Here is a 21,668-nt window from a genome sequence, read left to right as displayed (position 1 = left end):
CATGTTGATCGTTCATAGAAGGCAATTTAATGCATATGGTAATATTAACGTTTACAATTATTAGATTTTAATTCAACCCCATATTAGTAATATGTGGGTTTTATCGGGTTTTGGGTTTATTGTTTCAGGTTCTTTTGATTTTTTTAATGGTGAAAATACAGCCTGATAACCTAACCCTTTTAGATTTGTCTTTTTTTGGTTCTAGGGTTTTTTGAGTCGAGTTATATCGTGTCGATTTAAATCGGGTTTTGGGTTAAGTAACAAGTTTAATTTAAATTTATAGCAAAAAGAAAAAAAAAGTAACAATTGGCGAAAAGGATGCTATTTGGCAAGCTTTATGTCTGCAAAGTGCATAAAGAAGCTTCAAGTTTGTTTGTTGTGTTGGCTTTATTTAGTCGGCCCATAAATAATATTCGAGAAAAATAATGATTATAACTTTATATGTTTATTCCATTGCATATCTTATTTATCAATCAAACTATTAAGTATAAACACTATTAACAGTACTCTAGAGAAAGAAAAGTTAAAAACTACCAAACATTAAACATTAAGAGTTAATCATTAAGTAATATAAAACAAAACCATTATCTTAGACTGTATGCTGTCATTGAAGCCATCACTGGATTCATCCTGTAATATTATGCCATACAATGCTGACTGGACACTCGTTGAAGCTCATGTTGAAGCCACTTGACCCATGATTCAGGTGAACGGGGGCTTCAACGAATTTCCTATTTTTTTATTTCTAAAATTTAAAACAATATTATAAACTAAAAAATATTTTTTTTAATAAAAAAAACATTAAACATCTTTAAAAAATTTAAGAAAACATTAAAAAATACAAATTTATTAAAAAAAATACAAAGTTATTTCCTTTCTCCGCCTCTTCCTCTTTCTCTTTCTCTTTGATCTTCTTTGATTTCCTCTAGAATAAGCGCATGTTCTTGTTCAAATACCCCTCGGCGACTCGGATCTAGGTTGCTAAATTCCTTGGTAAGAAAGTCCAAGTTCCTCAACCTTTGTTTAGAAAGTCTCGCTTCCGCCGTCGCCGCGATACTACTCGATATTTTAAGAAACGTCTTCGCCAATTTCTGAATCGACATCGGTAGTTGTTCTTTTTCCCTGGTCCCTTCCGAATTGGTTGATTAGGACGTGTGGTTGATTTTCTTGCCCGGGCATGCTTAGGTCGATCCCTAAATGAGCACCCAAGCCAACTCAACCCATTTAGAGCACGACTTGAGTATTCTCAATAACTAATCCTCGTCCCACGTTTTTATCATCCCGTACTTATTAAACACTTCGGCCTTCCGCTCTTCGCAAGTGAATTTGTAGACTTGAAGATCATCACTCCCGCTCGCTCGCAATTGACGAGTGTTTCTGTTATGTAAATTCGTAAACAGTCTGACAAATTTGCGAGTTTCAGACCACCTTCCCGATATCATATTGTCAGCACGTTCTCTACTTACCACCAACGTGTAGAACAATGTGTCAGCACTTCGGTTTACTTGTTCATTCGTGTATGCGAGTGTTCTTAACTGTTGATGACTTGCGTCTGTGAAGGGGGATCGTGGACCAAGTGATTTCATCAGCAAAATGCCAGATGATGTTCTTGTTATGATCCTATCTCGTTTGATTGTAAAAGATGCCGTGGTCACAGGCAGTCTCTCCACAAGATGGAAGCACTTGTGGCGTAATTTGACTCGACTGGACTTCGATGGCACTGAATCTTTAAACAAGATCGGCAATGACGAGATGCTTTGTGGCTTAGAGCGTGGTAAGTTCGTCAACCAGGTGAATAATGTCATCAGCAGTCACAATCATGGGATGGTCCAACGTTTTCGGGTTCGCTTCGATTTGGATTGCAGTTACTCTGAATGCATTGATGAATGGATTCAGTTTGCTATAGACAAGAAAGTTGAGGTGCTGGAACTGAACTTGGCAAAAGAAAAGGTGTTCCTGATCCAGATAAATACTACAATTTTTCGGGCGTTAATGCGATTGTCAAACTTCCAAATGTAAAGAAATTAATGCTGGTAATTGTAGTTGAAGAAGACAATAGTCTACTAGAGTACACTTCAATAGCTCGGGCGTGTCCAAAATTAGAGACCTTTTCAGTATCTGTAAGTAGTTGTGCTATATATGTCTTTAATATATTTAAGGGAAAATTTATAAAATAGGCATCTTGACCAAAAGTTTATCTAAAATAGGCACGAAATTTTCATTTTTTTTTAAACGAGCCAATGAAGAAAATAGGCCAATCACATTAACACACATAAGATGGTTAGGCTCCATTAGCCATTAACCATGGAAAGCTGTTGTACTTGAGAACCTTTTTCTGACGCGTATCCCGATTGAGCCGAGACACTGATACTTAGGCACCTCTGGAGCCTAACCACTCAGTCCAATTGCTTTCCCTGGTTTCAGTGCTGGGACAAATGGTGTCTAGTGGAGCCCAACCATGTTATGTGTGTTAATGTGATTGGCCTATTTTTTTTTATTGACTGGTTTTGAAAAGTAAAATTTTTATGCCTATTTTATTAGTTTTCTCTATATTTAAATTAAAGGCGGTATATTGTTTTTGCAGCCACATTGGTATTCACCCAAGAAAAGGAGGAGGAAAGTAAGACATGTTGTAGCTCCTGAAGGTCACAAACACCTGAAGCTTCTTGAAATTGTTGGATATTATGGTCGAATCAGTGACCTTGAGCTTGCTGTGTATGCCATAGACAATGCTGTTGGATGCAAAAAAATCGTCATAGATCCTGTCTGTGATGCTTTTGCATACAACTTTTCGAAGAGAGAGGAAGCTGCTTGATCTTCTGCCAAGCACCAGCTCACACCGTTACTGCCTTCTGGTGTTGATTTGGTCTTACTCTAATATGTAACTCATGTATAAGTGTTGCTAAATGATGTACAAGTTGCTACTACTTGATTACTTTAGTTTTTCCCTCTTAAAATGCAATATCCAGATTTAGGTCATGCTAAACGTACCATTTCTTCTGATCTTACCATGTACCGTTTGAAACACATGTGATACATGCCGGTTGTAAGTATAGAGTATATTTTTTTATTAGTGTCACATCACGTAGTAATGAAGTTGCATTCATTCAACTTGTTAAGAATATGTTGAAGAAAGTAGAAATCGGAACGGTTAATCTTTTCAAGGCATTACGGGTCACATGTAGAGGCCATATTTCCCCACCTATCGTTACTCAAATGTAAAGATTTTGGATTTTCAACTAACATCATCAATATTAACACTTATCGTTGCTCAAATGTAAAGATTTTGGATTTTCAACTAACATCATCAATATTGAGATCCTGTTGAGTGTGTTTTGAGTTAACCAACCAAACTTGACTCTTGTTTTGAATCCTATTACGCAAAGTCGTCGAGTCCATTTGGCTGATAATCATGTATAATGTTATCACTTGTTCATTTTCAAGAAATCTAAAGAAATTGATACTTGATACCATGAATCACTCTTATAAAACTTGCGAACTTAGTTGCCACCGTCAACACCTTTATCGTTAATGCCCAAGCCCATTATAAAGCAAATACATGTGAACTCACGTTAATAACTATTTCTAAAACGACATGTTTTAACCTGCTAGAAAAATGGCATTACGAAAAAATGTGCCCACCCTTGAAATCAACCTTGAAGCATATGAAATATTTAGAACTAAAAGATGAATATAGCGCTGAATTTACATCGTCGTGTCTATGAAAATTTCCAAAAGCATATAACATGCTGGAAAAAGAGTTATTGTTTTTCTTAAAGTTTAACCTGAACAAATAACAACAATGTGAACATCAAAAATAAAGCTTAGCCTACAACCAAATTCACTTGTATACAGGAATGGAATATAGTATATTTTACAAATCTCACACTCTCATTAACCTTTCCAGCCAATCAACAAGCTTCACCTCGTTCCCACTCAGTTACCGCTTATCGCTTAAGCTAATAAATAACACAAAATATTAAAATTCTCGTAAGCAATTCTTGTCATTATGTAATAGAAGCTTCACCCCATACCCAGTTATAAAACCATGTTCCATGCCCATAGGGTCGTAGGGTGTATCCGTTTATGGTCTTATGTGGTTAAAAAATTTTAAGTTAAGATGACCATTACCCGAAACCCAATGTTAAACTCATCTCAAAAACAGACTTTAAATAGATACTCAACTACACTTCTTAAAATTCTATAAATTTAATAATATCAAATCTCTAACAACTTAAACATACTAGTATTATTTCTTTAGATTATATAATATATTAATATATATTCGGTTTCAATAGGAGTAAATGGGTTAAGACAATCAGGCCGGTATCACCTAAAATACCATACATGTCTATCTCTAAGTCTAACAACTCAAACATGCTAGTTTATTTCTTTGAGATTATATAATATATTAATATATATTCGGTTTCAATAGGAGTAAATGGGTTAAGACAATCAGGCCGGTATCACCTAATACCATACATGTCTCAAACCTATGAAACTTTTTAAAACTTATCCCATATCCAAATACTCGTCACAAATGTCTCAGGTTTGAGTTTTTCTATCGGGTTCGGGTCAAAAGCGTAAATTTTGGAAATTGATTTAAAATGAAAACAGGTTGAAAGCGACCCAAAGTGTATTTAAAAGCTTACCATCTCTTAAATCATTTTGTTCAAGATATTTAGAAAGTATTTTAATAACATAGCTTTTGCAATCATTTTTTATGCAACAAATCATACATAAAAATCAAGAGAAAAGAACAAAAGCCTTTATGGGTCAACCCAGCCCAACCCAACTGGCCCGACCCGTAGCCAAAAGCATAAACCTTTATTACCTGAATATTCTGCAGCTTCATCCTCTCCTGAAAATGCTTGACGGGCTAGAACCATCACTTAGATTCAAATCAGCTTTACTTTTTCTAGCAAACTTTAAGAGTCGCTTAAACCCTTTCGGTCCATCTTTTTGGTTCACCATAGCAGGCGGCTGCTGGGCATTTCCCCACTCACAACTGTCAGCTTCACTCGTGGTCTCCTCAAGAAGCATTTGAAATAAAGAGTGGCGAACACGTGGACTCGAAGCGCCAGCTTGCGCACCAGGATTGGCTGGACCTGGTACTTGAAGCGGGCTTTCTTTACATAGAACAATCTCATCCTGATTATTATTATTATTATTGTTATTATTGTCTTCAATTTCTACCCATGCAGTTGGTGATATTGAAATTGTTGGCTCTTCTTCAATCTCTTTCTTCTTAATCCCGTCATTACCTGTTTTATTGAACCGATTCTGAATAAACCCCTCCGGTTCCTCACATTTAATGGGAGTAAGCAATTGTGCTTCCGACTCCGTACACGATTCTGTGGGTTCGCATTCCATCTCTTGGTTTTGACTTTGACTTGTGATTTCAGTAGCTTCAACCTCAACCGCTTGGCTATTATTATTCTCAGATTGAATCATATCTCCAGTATCATCAGGTTGTTGTTCCTCAGGTTGAGCCACCACTTTACTCTTGACAACAACCGGGCCAACACCAGGCCCAATCCCGGTTCCTTTACGAAGGTACGGTTTCGTTTCCAATGGGACCACACTGCTTTTCTTAGTAACTTTGTTGTAAAAACTGGGTTTAGTAGTGATGGCGGCGGCAGCGGTGGTGGCGGAGGAGGTGGCGGCATTAGGAGTGGCTACCGGAGTCCGGGATTTCGATTTTGCTATCGGTGCACTTTTCGTCACTGTCGGCTGCTTTTTCTCTTTCACAGTTTTAATATTCTTGTTACCATCAGGTGGAGTTGACTTCAGAGTCTTTGGTTGCGGTTTTGACTTTTCAACTTTTGTGCTTGATCGTACAGTGGACGATGTAGTTTGAGGTTTTCGAGTCAAACTTGCATTAGTAGAAGCGGGCCCAGATGGAGTTTTAGCAGGTGATGCACCTGCGGGTCTTGGTGAAGGGGTTGCGGGCCATGACTTGCGTGTAGCGGGCAAAGGCGATAGTTTATTTGTAGTTGAAGTTGCAGATTTCTTCGCAATAGGACCTTTTGAGGCTTCCTTTTTGGTATTTAGCAACTGGGTTGGGTTTTTTTGTGAATTTTGAGGTTTGAATTTGTTCACAATGGGTTTTTTTCGGCTATCAGTTACGTTGGTAGATGCCATTTCAGCTTTTTTCTCATCAAGAAACTTCTCCATCTCTTTGAATTGGGATTCTTTCTCGGTTTTCTTTCCGGAAGCTTCTTTTCTCAGCTTTTCGTCTCGTTTTTGTTTATAATGATCATAAAATCCACCTCTTTGCTCCTTTGGGTTATTTTTACTTTTGCTATTATCATTTGTAACGCTATGACGTCTAACCGGTTTACTTTCCATCATTTTTTTGAATAATTGGTTTAATTCTGCTTCCTTTTGTTGATTCCATTCAATTGAAGCAGGATGTTTTTCATAAATTCCCTCACTTTCATTCTCTGAGTTTTCCATTTCCAGGTTTAATATGTCAGCTTTAGCCTTTTTGGGTGGGGATGATTTAATGTTTTTTGCAGTTTCAGAATTTTGACTAGTTAAAGACTCTGCATTGTCACCTGGCACTCTGTCATCATGGTTGCTCGAAGAAGTTTTGTTAATTGCATCGTTTTGGATTTGGGTAGCAGTGCTTTCACTCATACCCGAGCTCCATCTTCGCAGTACAGCTTTGTTTGCAACAGGCGCGGTCAACACCGTCTTTGACTTCTCGGTTTCCACTGCTTTTTCTTTCTGTTTGTTTTCAAATAGACTGATTTTATCTTGCACACTCATTCTCAATGCATTTTGCTTTGCGGGTGTCTCTGAGTCTTCTTCCTCATCACTAGCGTGAGATGTGGTGTCTTTCTGAGTTGATAATTTCTCTCTATTTGGAAAATAGTTCAGACTTTTGATACTAATTGTAGCCGCCCTGCGTGGGCCCGCTCGTCCGATTTGAACCCGTCTCATTGGAGATGCTAACCTTCTCGGTGTTGCGGATCTTGCAACAGGTCGGCTTCTTTCAACAGATGGTTGATCTTCTTCTTCACTTGAAAATGAATTTTCACTGTCGGTTGAGCTTTGTCTTTCAACCTGTGCCGCTTTTGCAGGTGAGACACCATATTTGACAGGTGGATTTAACTGTGAAGTGTGAGTATCAAGAACAGTTTTTTCTGGTGTAGAGTCTTTTGAAGATGGGAATTGATTCAATTCTGGAAACTTCTGTAATGAGTCCCTGAAACAGACAACTGAAATGGTAAATCTAGATTCCACACATTAAAGAAAGTTTATTTTATATGTGAATAATACCTTATATCTTCTGCTCCAAAATGATGAGCAAAGTTTTCCAAGTTGGAGAGATCTTTAGGTGAGCATGTTATACCAGTAGCCTGATTAAGGGCCTCACCTAATTGTTGTTTCAATTCTGAGAGCCTTGAATCCACTGCTCGTAGTAGTTCATTTCTAACAGAATACAAGTCGGTTGAGAAAATGAAACGCATGAAAAAAAATATTTTTTAAGATGATAGATACAAAGAACGTACTTTGATTCAAAGGATGATGTCATATCAACTTCAGCCTGTTAAAGCATGAATCAAATAGGAATTGAAATGAACAAATGCATAAAAGCAGAAATTATATGATGTTGAATGTTGATAACATAACTTATTAACTTACCTTGGCAAACAATGAAAGCTGGAACTTTCTGGTCTCTTCTAATTGAGTAATTTCATTTCCAATACTAAGAATGTCGGGTGAACGAGCAATGTTCAAGAATCTGACAAGATGAAATTACTAGCATGAGCAAGAAGAGAATCACAGCCTTTCAATCCATGAAAAATAAATAAGAAATATGTAATAAAGATTATATAATATGGATAATGGACCTTGTTAATGTGACTGTTGTAAACCAGTCAGCATTACTGACACCATCAGGTGTTAGAATCCTGAATTTTGAGTCATTGGTTTTGGATGACAAATCTTTTACTTGAGGTAAATGCAACAATAGTTGTTGCAAGTCTCCAGTTGCCACCTTTTCAATTATATTGCTAGTTGATACACATGCCTCATACCTACAGAATAGCAAAGCCTTAAACATTTAGTGATTTGTAGCTATTTATATTCCTATCTAACATTCTATGGTTAATTCCTAGGATCGTCTGAGCCACACCTAATTCTAGCAATCTTAAAGAAGTACAAGTCCTGCAAAAGAATATGCTGTTAACTATTATTTCTTTTCTGTATACACTGAAGCTGTTGTAGATCCCCATTCAATTATTAGCTTTGAAGTTTTAGCAGAGGCATATAACCGACAATAGCATTTTGATTTCTTTACTGGCAAAGGAGAAAAGGGAGCAAAACGCATAAAGCCATCAAGTGGAGGTTGCACCAAGGTATGGTCTCTGATTTCTAACAAGTAACAACTGGCATCTAAAATTCTTACAAAATTAAACAAGACCATGAGACTAGCAATAAATCACAAATGAACAGCTAAACAAATCAAGCTTCAGATTATTTATGGATAATTAACATAAGACGTAAGTTATCATATGCTTCATTGACCCAACTAGATCAATCAAGATTCCGCCTTGCACATTACTTTAACTGGTATACAAATGATCTCTAGAGGCATATTTTCACAGTCCTTGTAGTTACATATGATCTGGAGTTTTTGGCACATGCAATGAGGTCTTAAAAAAATTTTTGAATTGAATTTTAGAGGATTCAAAACCAAGTGAACGGATATATTTGGCAAGTAAAGTCTCAGTCAAATAAATTCAAAAAAGGGTAACCTGTTATGGCTTGGAAATATCTGGAGCTCAACATAATCAAGCGGTGCAACAAGATCAAATCTTCCCTCCATCTTCAACAACCTGAATCAATAAAATTCCTAAATCAACTTCCATTCAATTTCAATTTCTGAAATACCTAATCATAAACTCACTTCAACAACAATGTAAAACAGCATACAAGCAAATTCATTTGTTCAATACTAACATCTCACTCCAAAGTTGCAGACAGATCAACACGTACATCCATTCTAAACTCACACATAACAAATTATCAACAACCTGAATCAATAAAATTCCTAAATTAACTTCCATTCAATTTCAATTCCTAAAATTCCTAATCATAAACTCACTTTAACAATAAATCAAAACAACATACAAGAAAATTCATCAATTCGATATTAACATCTCACTCCAAATTTGTATACAGATGAACACTTACATCCATTCTGAATTCATACATAACAAATTATCAACAACCATTCAGAGAGACACAAATCATGACCTAAAAAGACCTAAATCAACTTGAATTTCATTTCAATTCCTGAAATACATCTTCATCTTCATAAACTCACTTTTAACAACAAATTAAAACAACATACAAGCAATTTCATCAGTTCAGTACTAACATCTCAATCCATATTTGCATACAGATCAACACCTACATCCATTCTAAACTAACATCTAACAAATTATCAACAATCATTCAACAAAACACAAATCCTGACCTAAAAATTCCTAAATCAACTTGAATTCAATCTCAATTCCTGAAATTCCTCTTCACAAACTCACTTTTAACAATAAATTAAAACAGCATACAAGCAAATTCATTAGTTCAGTACTCACATAACAAATTATCAACATTCATTCAGCAAAACACAAATCCTGACCTAAAAAATCCTAAATCAACTTAAATCCAATCTCAATTCCTAAAACACCTCTTCACAAACTCGCTTTCATCAGTTCAACACCAATAACACGTTACTCCTAATTTGCATACAGATCAAGTGATCAACATCCATTCTAAACTCACACATAACAAATTATCAGCAATCATTCGCCAAACCACAATTCCTAATTCAATTTCATTTCCTAAAATACAATATACATATTCACAAACTCACTTTAACAATAAATCAAAACAACATACAAGCAAATTCATCAGTTCAGTACTCACATAACTAATTATCAACAATCATTCACCAAACCACAATTCCTAACCTACAAATTCCTAATTCAATTTCATTTCCTGAAATACCTATTCACAAACTCACTTTAACAATAAAGTAAAACATCATACAAGCAAATTCATCTGTTCAGTACTCACATAACAAATTATCAACAATCAATCACCAAACCACAAATCCTAACCTAAAACCACCTAAATCAACTCAAATCCAATCTCAATCCCTAAAACACCTCTTCTAAACTCACTTTCATCAGTTCAGTACTTCATTGCCAACACTCCACTCCAAATTCGCATACATATCAACACTTACATCCATTCCACCAGCAATCAATCAGCAAACCACAAATCCTGACCTAAAACGCCTAAATCAACAACTAACCAGCAGATCTAGCCTAAAAAAAGCCCTAGCTACAACAATCGCACCTCACCGACAGCATTTCAAATCGATTCGCTGGTAATCAAATCCAGAATCAAGTAAACGTCAGTATGCATGTATGAATCGAAGCAGTAAACAAACACGGAGTGCAGTGTAGTGTACCTAATTGAGCAATGTATATGAAGTCAATGGCGGAAGAAGAAGTTAGTTACAGATCTTGAATGGTGAGCTCGAGTGAGTAGATGTCTGTATGTACTTGATTTTCGGATTTTTGTCTCAACGGCGGTGTGACGAAGGCGCGTTGGGTTACGATTATTATAATTATTATTATTGTTATTGTTATATATTATTTAGCCAAGGAAAAATAGAGTGTGGTGTGATGTGTGTGTGTTGTATATATAATTGTATCGATTGATGCCGGACTACGCGGCGCGTGAGGTGACGTTCTACTTTTGAATGAGTGAAAGCGATGGGGATTTCTGTATTTTTCTTTTTTTATTATTGTTATTATTATGTTTTTTTTTTTTAAATCTCACGTAACAGTAACCAATTTTCAAAAGTATTTCAATTAAGTTACTGATACATATTTTCTTTAAATCGGGTCACTAAATTTTCAAATCAAGTCTCACCAATTTTTTTGTGCGTCAAGAAAGAAATGGAGGATAAGATATGGGGGTCGGAATTTGCAATATATGTAGTTAAATTTAAAAATTTTTAAAAACGTTAATTATATTGAAATTTAAAAATAAAAAATAAAATTCACATCGCCACTCAACGTCAACTTAAAAAAAAAGATAAAAAGATTTTCTATGTGAAACAAAAAAGAAGAAGGCTAAAAAAAACATGTTAAAACCTTTAATTTAATCAAACATGAAAGTTGAGTGAGTTAATTGGAACACTTTTTAAAGTTGAGTTACCTAATTGTAACACTTTTGAAAGTTGGTTACTATTCTCTAAAGTTGTCCCTTTGTTGTTATAGAATAGCGACTATCTTCAGTATGACTAACTGGGTGTTCACTGATACTGGTTTGGAACTCACAGATTATTTCTCCCGAAGGGCATAACCATTGGTTCTCGGGTCCTCTTGTGTCCTCGGAGGAATTTTCTCCCTAGATGCCACTTGACACTAGTTTCGCCGTCACAAGAGTCGAAACTCTCTAATGTACTGCAGGGCCGTCTCCGAGAATTGTTAAAATATTTTGGGCCGGAGGCAAAAAATATTTCGGGTCTTAAGTAAAAGGCGTATTTTTTGGGTTAAACAATTTAATTTTTAAACAGGCTTAAGCATGTTTCAAATGAGACTAGAATCCACAACCTTTTAGGAGTCACACCCCTTTACCACTAGACCAAGCTAGTTGTTAAGTAATTGGGTTTAAATATTAAATATACATATTGTTTTTCATAAAAGTACATATAAATTAAAAAAAACATTTTGAGCCTAATGAGGTGTCGGGCCGAGGGTCATCAACCACCCAGCCCCTTAGGGTCAGCCCGTAGGCAAGATAATACCCATATGTAGCTCATATTCGAACTGGTGATTTCCCAAAGGAAGTCTAGTTTTATCTCACTATCATAAATAACTGGGCTAGCTAGAAGGATTTTGTTATTATTATTATTATTATTTGAATAAATTGATTGAATCTACAACTTTTCTTATATCAAATGGTAAATTTTGTAACAAATACTCCTCGTGATTACAATTTGATTGAAATATTAAATATGTAGGTTAAAATTCATATAGAGTGATTGTGGTAATAACTTTTTTATGATTAATATTTGGGTTCAACTTATGATATCTGGATAGAATTTCTCTTGTAGTAATTTAGGAGTAAAAGTAGATGACTGTGCGAGTTGTCGTCAAGAAAAGAAAATTATATGAAGGGAGTTAGAGGAACATATCACCATTTGTTTGGATTGAACCATCAACGTTTAGATTAATATTCAATTTGTTAGGGTTGAATCATCCATGTTTTAATTAATAGTCGTGTTTTGCAGTATAGATGAGTTTTTTAAAAATGTAAAATGACTAAGAACGTAAAACAGCTGTGAGAATGTGACATTAATATATTTTTCTTTTCAATTTTAAGCCTTTCATTCATAATCACATGATTACAAAACTAAGACACACTTAGACCAAATACATGCTATGAAATAAATGTTAGGTCTTTTTCAACTTCTTATCCTGAGTACCATCATGTTTTGAGATAATTGTTAAATCTCATTAACATGGTTGTCATCTATATAAACCATCACTTGTATCATAACTGATTGAGCTCTATTTTAATCTTACAGATTGGCGTATACTATCTTGTTTACATTCTTTTGTGTTCAATTCTTCAATGATAGTGACACCCCCAGAACTCGGGCACGTCACTTATGTTGGATTACACATCACATACACAGTATGGACTTTATTAAAAACCATTACTAACATTACGTGACAAATCAAAACTTACTAATATAACTTCAATAAAAGTTCTATCCTTGGATGTACTTTAATCTTACATGGCTCGTATCTAATTTGTTAAAGTAACATTCAATAACACTTCACTACTTATAATAGTTCAAAAACCAGTTATAACAAATACAGGCATTAAGTATTTTACTCTATACCATGTTGTAAAATTCTTAAACTTAAAAACTTCTTAAACTACCCTTGTCAAATGTTGTATAATACAGTATAGTCTCTATAGATATATTTTCCTCCTTTTTATTTATTGTGTGAATAAATCTACAATGTTTCTTAATCCAGTAGCATATTTTGTAGCAAATGCTCAACATGATTACAATTACAATTTGATCGAATATGTAGTAATAGGATTTATATAAAATCATTTCTGTCTTGACCATGTGGAATCTGGGGCGGACCTATGCCCAGCCGACGGGTGTCGACTGACCCTGTGAAAAAATCAAATTTAGTGTTACACATTTGATTTTATCGCGAACGAACCCTGTAAAATTTTGAAACCAACCTCTGTGATAATAAGAAAAGTAGCAAAATGAAATAAAAAGAGATTATAAAAAAATTTCAGTCGTATCTGTAACTCTCTTGTTTGAAGAAGTTGGAGATAACTCATTCATGAAGAAGATGAGTTAGTATTGGTTTTGTTGTTTTCAAGGTTAAAGAGAAAGAAATAAGTGCATTGAAACTTTAATATTGCTTTCTTTTTTCTTTTACTGCATATCTATAAATAAAAAGTATATACGTGGGTTTTTTTTGCTTTTTGTGTAGCATAACTTCTTTTACTTGTTATCAACCTATATTCAATTTTTTATATTCCTATAGTTTATTAGTTTTTTTTTTCACTTTATATTGAATTTTAAACTTCAATCAGCTTATTTAATTTATAAGAAATTAACCAACTTTTGATAGGATTCTTTATTTTTGTTACTTATCTGTTGTTCAATTTATTTTAAGGTTTATAATTTAATATACTCTTCTATATTTTAAACAAAAATAATTATAAACAATTTTATCACGTAGTAATATCATTCTTAAGAGGTTTTTAATAAGAAAAACACTTAAACCGATATTTAGGCTCATTAAGTGTATGGATGCTACATTATTCTTCATTGCCAATAATAATTGTTATTTTATTGTGTACTTAAAAGTTAATTTAATATAATTTTATTTATTGTGCGACCCAACCCGACCCGAATTAAACAGAATTTTTTTTAATAGATAGCGATAGACTACTGACCGAAAATTTCCCGACCGCTATAAGAAAAAAGCCTGGATCCGTCACTGTGTGAAAAAAGTTCTTGTTCTTTTAGAAAAATTTTCTATTAGAGTTGTTTAAAAGTCGAAATAGATGGATGTGTGAGTCCTCATTGAAAAAAAATAAGTTATATGAAGGGGTTTGGAGGAACAATCACCATTTGTTTGGACTGGACCATCAATGTTTAGATTAATAATCGATTTGTTAGGATTGAACCATCCATGTTTTAATTAATAGTCCTATTTTGTAAGCATAGACGAGTCACTTCTGTTGGATTTATGTACACATCACATATATCGGTGGCAACTCTTGATTAGTGACAATTATCAAGCAGTTGCAATCTCTTAACCGTTCTTCATAAGCAACAGTTCTAAAAAATCTACCTCCAACTTCTTCTTTCCAACAATCGTTTGTGGTTATTTGTTTGGGTCACATGTTACCAACTATAAAATGTACGGAATGCTAAGGCTGCTCGCTGTGGAAGGGGGCAAAGTTGCCCCCACAGTATCATATCACCGTCGCGTAGGTTTAATGCCCCCTCAGGGCCGTCTTCGAGAATTCAAATACCTAGGCAGAGTATTAAAAAAAGGCCCATAGGCTCTAACGAGTAACGAAATAAATAAAATAGTTTTTTTAATCGACATTAACGTTATAACAATAAAAATAGCAAATATAGTAATAAACTCAAATATAATAGTAGCTAACCTCTAACCGATGATTCGTGAAGCTCTCATAGCATTCTTAACAGCAAACTGTTTGATCACCTATACATATCTATATTAAAATATTAAAGAAATCAATATATATATATATATATATGATTAGTATCATTACAGAACTCTTAAATTATTTAAAAATTTGAAGGAACTCTTAATAACTAACGTTTTTTATAAAACTTTTTGTATGCTAATGTTACTTGAGTGTAGTTTTACCACTATTGATATCTATATTTACGATTGCAATTATGAAAATTAGTTTTTTACACGTATCTATGTTTTTTTACACATATGTAAATTTTTTATCACATAAATTTTACACATGTGTAACTTGTGATTTATATATGTAATCAAACATTTTTTTTAAATATGATAAAACAAGTCTCAAATAATGTTAATATATAAAAAAAGTTAAAAAAATATTTAGTTTTTAAGAGTTACTTCAAGATCTTAACTTTTTTTGAGTTCTCAAATAAAACTAACTAACTATATATATATATATATATAGGGGATGGATCATGCAAGAAGTCAAGTTATAGCGATAAGTGCGAGAAGTCAATCTGGGCCATTGATTACATTAATCAATGGTATATATTGATAATGACAAACTAGTAATTATTAATAATCTCATATACATGGTTTTTAATGTGAAAAGAGTATTTTTGTAGTTTAAATGTATGCACTCAATAATGAAACTCCCACTTGTTACTCCTAAACTTAAGCTAAAAAGATTTATAATTATCAAAACATAAATGATTTAAATTAGCTAAATTTAATATTCGTTATTTTTTATATGGATATAAATTTTTTTTCTTTGTTAACGTTCTTTAACTAATGATTTTGGAAAAAACAAATTAATACTTTTATGGATTCTCTGCCATTGTAATATACATAACATCAGTTTTACATGCACTACATTGTTAATTATGACTATACAACATTTGAAAATGTGTCTACACTACATCAGTTTTACCTATACCCTATGTTAGTTATGTCTTCATAACATTTGAAAGTGTGCCCACACTACGCTAGTTTTGCCTACACTACATTAGTTATGACTACACAACATTTGAAAGTGTGCCTACACTACATTAGTTACGACTACACAATATCTGAAAGTATGCCTACACTAGTTTTGCCTACACTATAGTAGTTATGACTATACAACATTTGAAAGTGTGCTTACACTATATTACTTTTGTCTACACTAAATTAGTTACGACTACACAACGTCTGAAAGTGTACCTACACTACACTCGTTTTGCTTACACTACATTAGTTATGACTACGGAATATTTAAAAGTGTGCTTACACTGCATTAGTTTTGACTACACAACATCTTAAAGTGTCCCTACACAACATTACGTAACTATATATACATTACATAAGATAAACCTACAGTATATTAATTGATTGAAAATCAAAGAGAAAAAAAAAACACTTCACATTTGAGATCAAATAAAAAATAATAATAATTTGCCTTATTTTAAATAAAATAATTTTTGATCAAATGTATTTTAATGGTTCAAATTTTAGATGAAATAAAAAAAATAGATTGTAACTTACCACTAGTTAATAACTTATCATTAATTAAACTATTAATGAGTATAAGTTACAAAAAAAACACTTTGTATTTTACTCATATACTCTTGTATTTAAATAATCAGAAAATAAAAATTGATTGGTTAGAATTTCTTCTTGTAGTTCTCGCACTAAAAATACTTCTGAAATGAACATAATCCTATATATATATATATATATATATAACTAATGAACTTGTAAATGAATAATACTATAATAGCATTATGCATACTTACCTTCATGAGTTCAAGTCTTCAACAGTTCTCTTCTGGCTTCGTCCGTTCGTATAGTTGTAACAATGCTAGATCTGGATCATAATAGTTTCAACAGCTCTCTTCCGACTTCTCCGTGAGTCCGTCCGTCTTCAACAGTTCTCTTCTGACTTCTCCGTGAGTCCGTGTCTCTGTCCATCCCCTTAGGCTTCTGTTCTTCCCTTCTTCACAACCAGGTAGGTCACAATTAGTCAATTAGGTTTTATATTTTGGGCTGCCGGCTACTCGATCGTGTCTCCGTCAGTCCGTCCGTCGGCCTTTTGCTTCCTTTATCTGCTTTATTGCCTATTGGAATTCAATCGGTTTATAGTTATTATCATCTTTTTTTTATATTTTTAATTAATTTAAGCCCAATACCACAAATGAATTATGGTAACACAAAAATTGTGCCCAATAAGAGGATTAATATCTATTCCTATTCTATAAAGAAATTTAAAAAATATATATATATATAAAATAAAATTGTGAGTGCTCCGGCCGGTTGTCCGGGTTGCACCACTCAAGAGCCGGCCATGTGCCCCCTCTACGTCCTGTTGTGGTTTGTTGTCCCATTATATGTACGTATGTGAGAGAGAGAGAAAAGTTAGGTGGTCCCACCTCACCACTCACATGTCGCCCTTCTTCACAACCCCCCCCCCCCCCCAATCGCCCCATACCGATGTTCGCCCCCCAACCAACAAAAGGTCTAATTATAAGAACCTAAAGGGATGAATAGTAAGTTAATTTTACATTTTTAAACTTTTTTTAAAAATATAATATATTGCTATGAAAACTTCGACGAAATAACAAGAAGTTTAAGGTTTGATAAATATTATCAGATGGACACAATTATCTGTAGTGGTTCAGCTGTGTGTTAAATAACACACCTTGCATCCACTCCTAACTCCTAATTGGTTTTCAACCAACAATTTTGTCTTCACTCTTACCTTTCTAAATTGGTAAAAAAAAATTGTGTACAAATTTTGGGAGATCACTAAAACTTCTTACTTGTTACAATGTAAATAGAATCACCACTAACTTTTCAATTTTAATGAACTTGTCACCTCTCTCTTCTCACTGTCTAGACAGTGATCAATTCTATAGTTCTATACATTCTCACTCGCTACTAGAGACCACGACATATGCAAGTATTCTTATAATGGTCACGATGTATATATAGCATCTACATTTCTTAATGGCAACCACTTAATCTTGATCTCTTGGTCTTTCACTTGAATTTATATGAACAAAATTTAAATTTCGGTAAGTGTAAGAGAGATACAAAGTATTGAACTTTATAAAAACAAATTTGAAGTACTAAAATCTGATAGTTGGTCCGTGACCATCTCAATAATATTTTGCAACTTTCGTTCTTTGTTGACTTTTTGCTAAAATGTTAGTTTTTCAGAAGTCCAAAGTGATAGATTGAGTTGTTAAACGATTAGTGATAACATAGATTTTACCTTCTTCATCAGGAATGAATTTGAAACATTTTTGGTAAAACGAACAAATAATGAAATATTTAGTAATCACAAAAGGCCAAGCCTTGCGTTATTTTGCATACTGTGTATTCAATACGACAAAACATGTTGGAAGACTTCTTTCTTTGAAAAACTTTTAATAGAATTTAGTAGAATTACATGCCCAAGACACAATATAGCAATGTTACTATTAATTGTACGATCAAAAGATCACAAAATAAACAAATTTATTAAATATATACACATTTTAACATTACTTATACCTAAGACCACCCCCAAGTCTAGGCATATAATTATTAGTGAAGTAATAATGAATTTCGAGTATTGAATAGATTGGGAACGAAATATCTCCCTTTTCTCTTTGATGCGTGCTTTAGATGACTGATACACGACTAATAAGACGTACTTAGAACTTGTTCGACAAATCTTCTTAGTTTTGTTCAGTTTAATTAGTGGACTGTTGATCAACATTCGATTTGTGATTTCATAATTACTTCCCCACTTAAAAAAAAATCTATTCATGAAAAAATTATGGAGAGTTGCATTTTTGCTTGCAAATTATATATATGTACATACAAATTTAGTTTTGAAATACAAACCCATTATTTAAAATTTAGGATCACGGAAACTCTTTCCAAGAACAAGTACGAGGATTGAATTGAAGTGGTTTGTACGTCTTTGCATATTTCTGGTCATAATTTCAACAATTATATCCATGCATGCATGCATGATGTCAAAAAAATAACACTAAACACAGCACATTAATTAATTATTAATAATATTAGCCTTAGGCATAATTAATTCCTATTTCCTACTAAAAGTTAAATAACCACCATGCATATATATATTTCTACGATCAAGGATAAGTTTTGGTAGATGCAGAACCATATATATTATATACATATAGATTATTGGTCACATGGGTGACTGCTATATTCTCACTTTAATTACTCGAATATAATCAATATATTCCAAATAGATGATCTGCACCGCAGTGGCAGCTGAGATCTCGATCACAATTATTATGTACGTACATTATATAAATAGATAAAGGGTGTTCGGTCATCGGTGGAGATATCTATCTATTAGATTAGACTAAGAGATATACACCTCTCAACAAAATTTCTTTCATTTGTTACGTTTGCGTCACGTCAATTTTCTCCCTATCATTCAACATCACCATTCAACCAAAGAAATACACCATGCTCCATCATTCTAATTTATCATTCCATTATTTAATAATAAAAAGAAATGAAAAAGAAAATAAAAAAAATTGATTGGTTAACCCTCAAATGAGAGGGGAAAGGTGGATGAATGACCATCCTGACAGTGGTCAGTACCCTCGGGTCACGCATGTAAGCTGCCACGTCAGACCAGCGGGCACCCCCATTGGTGTATACCGGTTGGCCTTACCATTACCACCGTCACTATACTACTATGCATGCATGTTCAAAATGATAAATTCGAATATTATTTTAAATATTCACAGTGTCTAGTTTTCTTTTATAAAGTTAAAAACTTAAAATCAAAGAACAAAAAAAAAAGTGAAGTAGAATTAACATCTGGAGCACGTTACATTTGATGCCTTGATGAGGAGTACATTTGATGCCTTCAGTTACAAGCAACCCTCACAGTCGATGATCTATAGCACGTGTTAAAACCGTTAGCGAGACCAAAAATACTTATAAAAAACTTTGTTTTTGTTAAAATTTATATCGGAATATTCTCAAAAATAAAAAAGACAACATATATAGTTTTTTTTAATTACCGTATTATAAATAAAATTTGTGAAGAACATTTTGTTACATGCTTGCATTTGATTGCGTCAAAAATATTAAAAACATTATAAAACTTAAATATTGTAGTTGAACCTCAAATAGTATTCGTGGACGTTGATTACGAGGCATGAAACTTATTTAGTCGTGACAATTAATGATTAATAAACGTGCTCGTTACGGTTAGTTTAAGGACACACGACAGCTTTTAATTGGTTTTACAAACTACTCGTCACGACTAGTTTATAACACATATTTATGAAATTTTTATAAATGATACCTAAAAATAGAAATTTGTTTTCATAAATGCTTATTTTAAGAATTTTCCCAAATATTTACGGCCAAGCCAAACTATGGCCACATCAGAAGGGGCTGGCGAGGCGTATGCATGGTCCTGGTGTGCCTAGGTGGGCACCCCCAACCCACAATAATAAACCACAACATTATAGTTTAACTTACAAGTCTTTTTACTTTTATTAACATGTGATATCGATATATTAGTCAATCTAACAACTTATTATTATAGTGTGTGTGTATATAAAATAGTAAACAAATCAATGATTGGGGTATTGGTTTTCATATTCATGTCTAATCTAATTTAACCATACTATTAAATTAACACAAGTTGCATATAACATTTAACTAGACATTCCATATAGGATGTCAAGTAGATGTCATGTCACTATTTCTTATTATATTATAACTCATGACCCATTTTCCTATTATAACCCGTAAGGCTTTATAAAATTTTGAAAAATATATTATTGTGTGATACGGGTTTCAAACCCAAGACCTAATGTTTCAAACCAAATGCGCTTACCAACTCCACTAAATTGATAATTGTGTTTGATTTCTTAACTTAACATATATAAATGTGATTTCTCTTCAAATATAAAACCAAAATTATTTATAATTATTAACATTTTCATAATTCGCAATATGACATTGTTTTCTCATATCTCTTTAACACAACCATTTAAGATTGTTTGTCGTTTCTCTCTTTATTTTAAAATATAATACATTTTTATTTATTTTCTTTTATAACCTTAGTCTTTGTAAAATTTAGTTTTTAAATCTGTGACAACATTTTGTTATAAATATCATTTTTATACACGTAATATTTAATACAACAATATCGATATGAACGCTTTATTTGAAATAAATCAAACATTAAGATTTGGTTTTCAATTTCAAATTATAGTGCATCATATATCAAAAACTTAATAAAAAGGTCATAAATAAAAATTATTATATGAAACAATTGAATTTACGTATTACATATAATAATTTTTTATTTTTATTATATTTTTCACCCGTGTAGAACACGGACTCTAACCTAGATACAGTAGTTAAAGAATACAATTAAAAAATATTTGAAAATTTGAAATTGGCTATAACAAATTAACAATAGTGAAGACAACCTGCTTTTCTTAATGATGTTTTCTGATGTTATATTACACACACATAATAATCCGTCTTTTAATGCATAACAACCTTAGTTAATGTCTTTACTTTAAGACTTCTTTAAATCAAGAGCTTTCTAACTTAATCATCTAATAATCTTTTAATTGGTTAATCTAGGCTATCAAATTCTATTTCATCATAACATGATTATATACAAAAAAGCGAAAGATAACTGCTGGTTCAAACCGGTCCTATAGAAGAACCATGACATGCAATGTACTTTAAAAGACATAATTAGTTTAGAAACCGATTACTTTAATCATTTTCAATCGCTTTCACACTCAACCACCACCAAACCGAAAGTGGTAATAGGTGAATCTTAAAGGAACAATTTCAATATGAAGTTTTATG

The 21,668-nt window shown here is 33.0% G+C and overlaps 2 protein-coding genes across 4 annotated transcripts; one reads left to right on the top strand and one right to left on the bottom strand.

The window, feature by feature from the left end:
* The first annotated feature begins 1,583 nt into the window (after window positions 1-1,583).
* Window positions 1,584-2,815, top strand: LOC143558863 (F-box/LRR-repeat protein 13-like). The gene is made up of 3 exons (XM_077047618.1): window positions 1,584-1,950; window positions 1,992-2,120; window positions 2,585-2,815. Exons 1-3 carry the CDS (start codon window positions 1,594-1,596, stop codon window positions 2,813-2,815), a joined length of 717 nt encoding a protein of 238 aa, XP_076903733.1. The 5' UTR covers window positions 1,584-1,593.
* Window positions 2,816-4,606: 1,791 nt separating this feature from the next.
* LOC143558876 (uncharacterized) lies at window positions 4,607-10,601 on the bottom strand. Of its 3 annotated transcripts, none has more exons than XM_077047629.1 (7): window positions 10,493-10,601; window positions 8,769-8,849; window positions 7,863-8,048; window positions 7,654-7,753; window positions 7,521-7,555; window positions 7,288-7,440; window positions 4,607-7,213 (listed from the first exon to the last, which is right to left on the bottom strand). In XM_077047629.1, the coding sequence occupies exons 2-7, from the start codon at window positions 8,837-8,839 to the stop codon at window positions 4,852-4,854; spliced, it is 2,907 nt and encodes a 968-aa protein (XP_076903744.1). In that variant the 5' UTR covers window positions 8,840-8,849; window positions 10,493-10,601; the 3' UTR covers window positions 4,607-4,851. The 3 variants fall into 3 exon arrangements, with proteins under 3 accessions (XP_076903744.1, XP_076903745.1, XP_076903743.1); XM_077047630.1 differs by lacking the exon at window positions 10,493-10,601 and adding an exon at window positions 9,048-9,088; XM_077047628.1 differs by lacking the exon at window positions 10,493-10,601 and having other exon boundaries at window positions 8,769-9,025.
* Window positions 10,602-21,668: the final 11,067 nt, after the last annotated feature.

The sequence above is a fragment of the Bidens hawaiensis genome, unplaced genomic scaffold, assembly GCF_021521415.1.
Source record: "Bidens hawaiensis isolate Kalapana, Puna unplaced genomic scaffold, B.hawaiensis_p1.1 tig00019661_1, whole genome shotgun sequence".
Classification (NCBI taxonomy): domain Eukaryota; kingdom Viridiplantae; phylum Streptophyta; class Magnoliopsida; order Asterales; family Asteraceae; genus Bidens; species Bidens hawaiensis.
The sequence above is the reverse complement of the archived record's forward strand: the minus strand, read 5'-3'. Positions and strand labels throughout refer to the sequence as shown.

What these genes read in the sequence shown, in the direction of transcription:
- LOC143558863 (XM_077047618.1), top strand. Translation starts at nt 1,594, where the DNA reads ATGCCAGATGATGTTCTTGTTATGATCCTATCTCGTTTGATTGTAAAA. An exon ending in TGAACTTGGCAAAAGAAAAG is followed by an intron (nt 1,951 to 1,991) that starts GTGTTCCTGATC and finishes TTTTCGGGCGTT; the next exon opens with AATGCGATTGTCAAACTTCC. An exon ending in TAGAGACCTTTTCAGTATCT is followed by an intron (nt 2,121 to 2,584) that starts GTAAGTAGTTGT and finishes TTGTTTTTGCAG; the next exon opens with CCACATTGGTATTCACCCAA.
- LOC143558876 (XM_077047629.1), bottom strand. Translation starts at nt 8,839, where the DNA reads ATGGAGGGAAGATTTGATCTTGTTGCACCGCTTGATTATGTTGAGCTC. An exon ending in ACATCATCCTTTGAATCAAA is followed by an intron (nt 7,441 to 7,520) that starts GTACGTTCTTTG and finishes GTATTCTGTTAG; the next exon opens with AAATGAACTACTACGAGCAG. An exon ending in TTTGGAGCAGAAGATATAAG is followed by an intron (nt 7,214 to 7,287) that starts GTATTATTCACA and finishes TGTCTGTTTCAG; the next exon opens with GGACTCATTACAGAAGTTTC.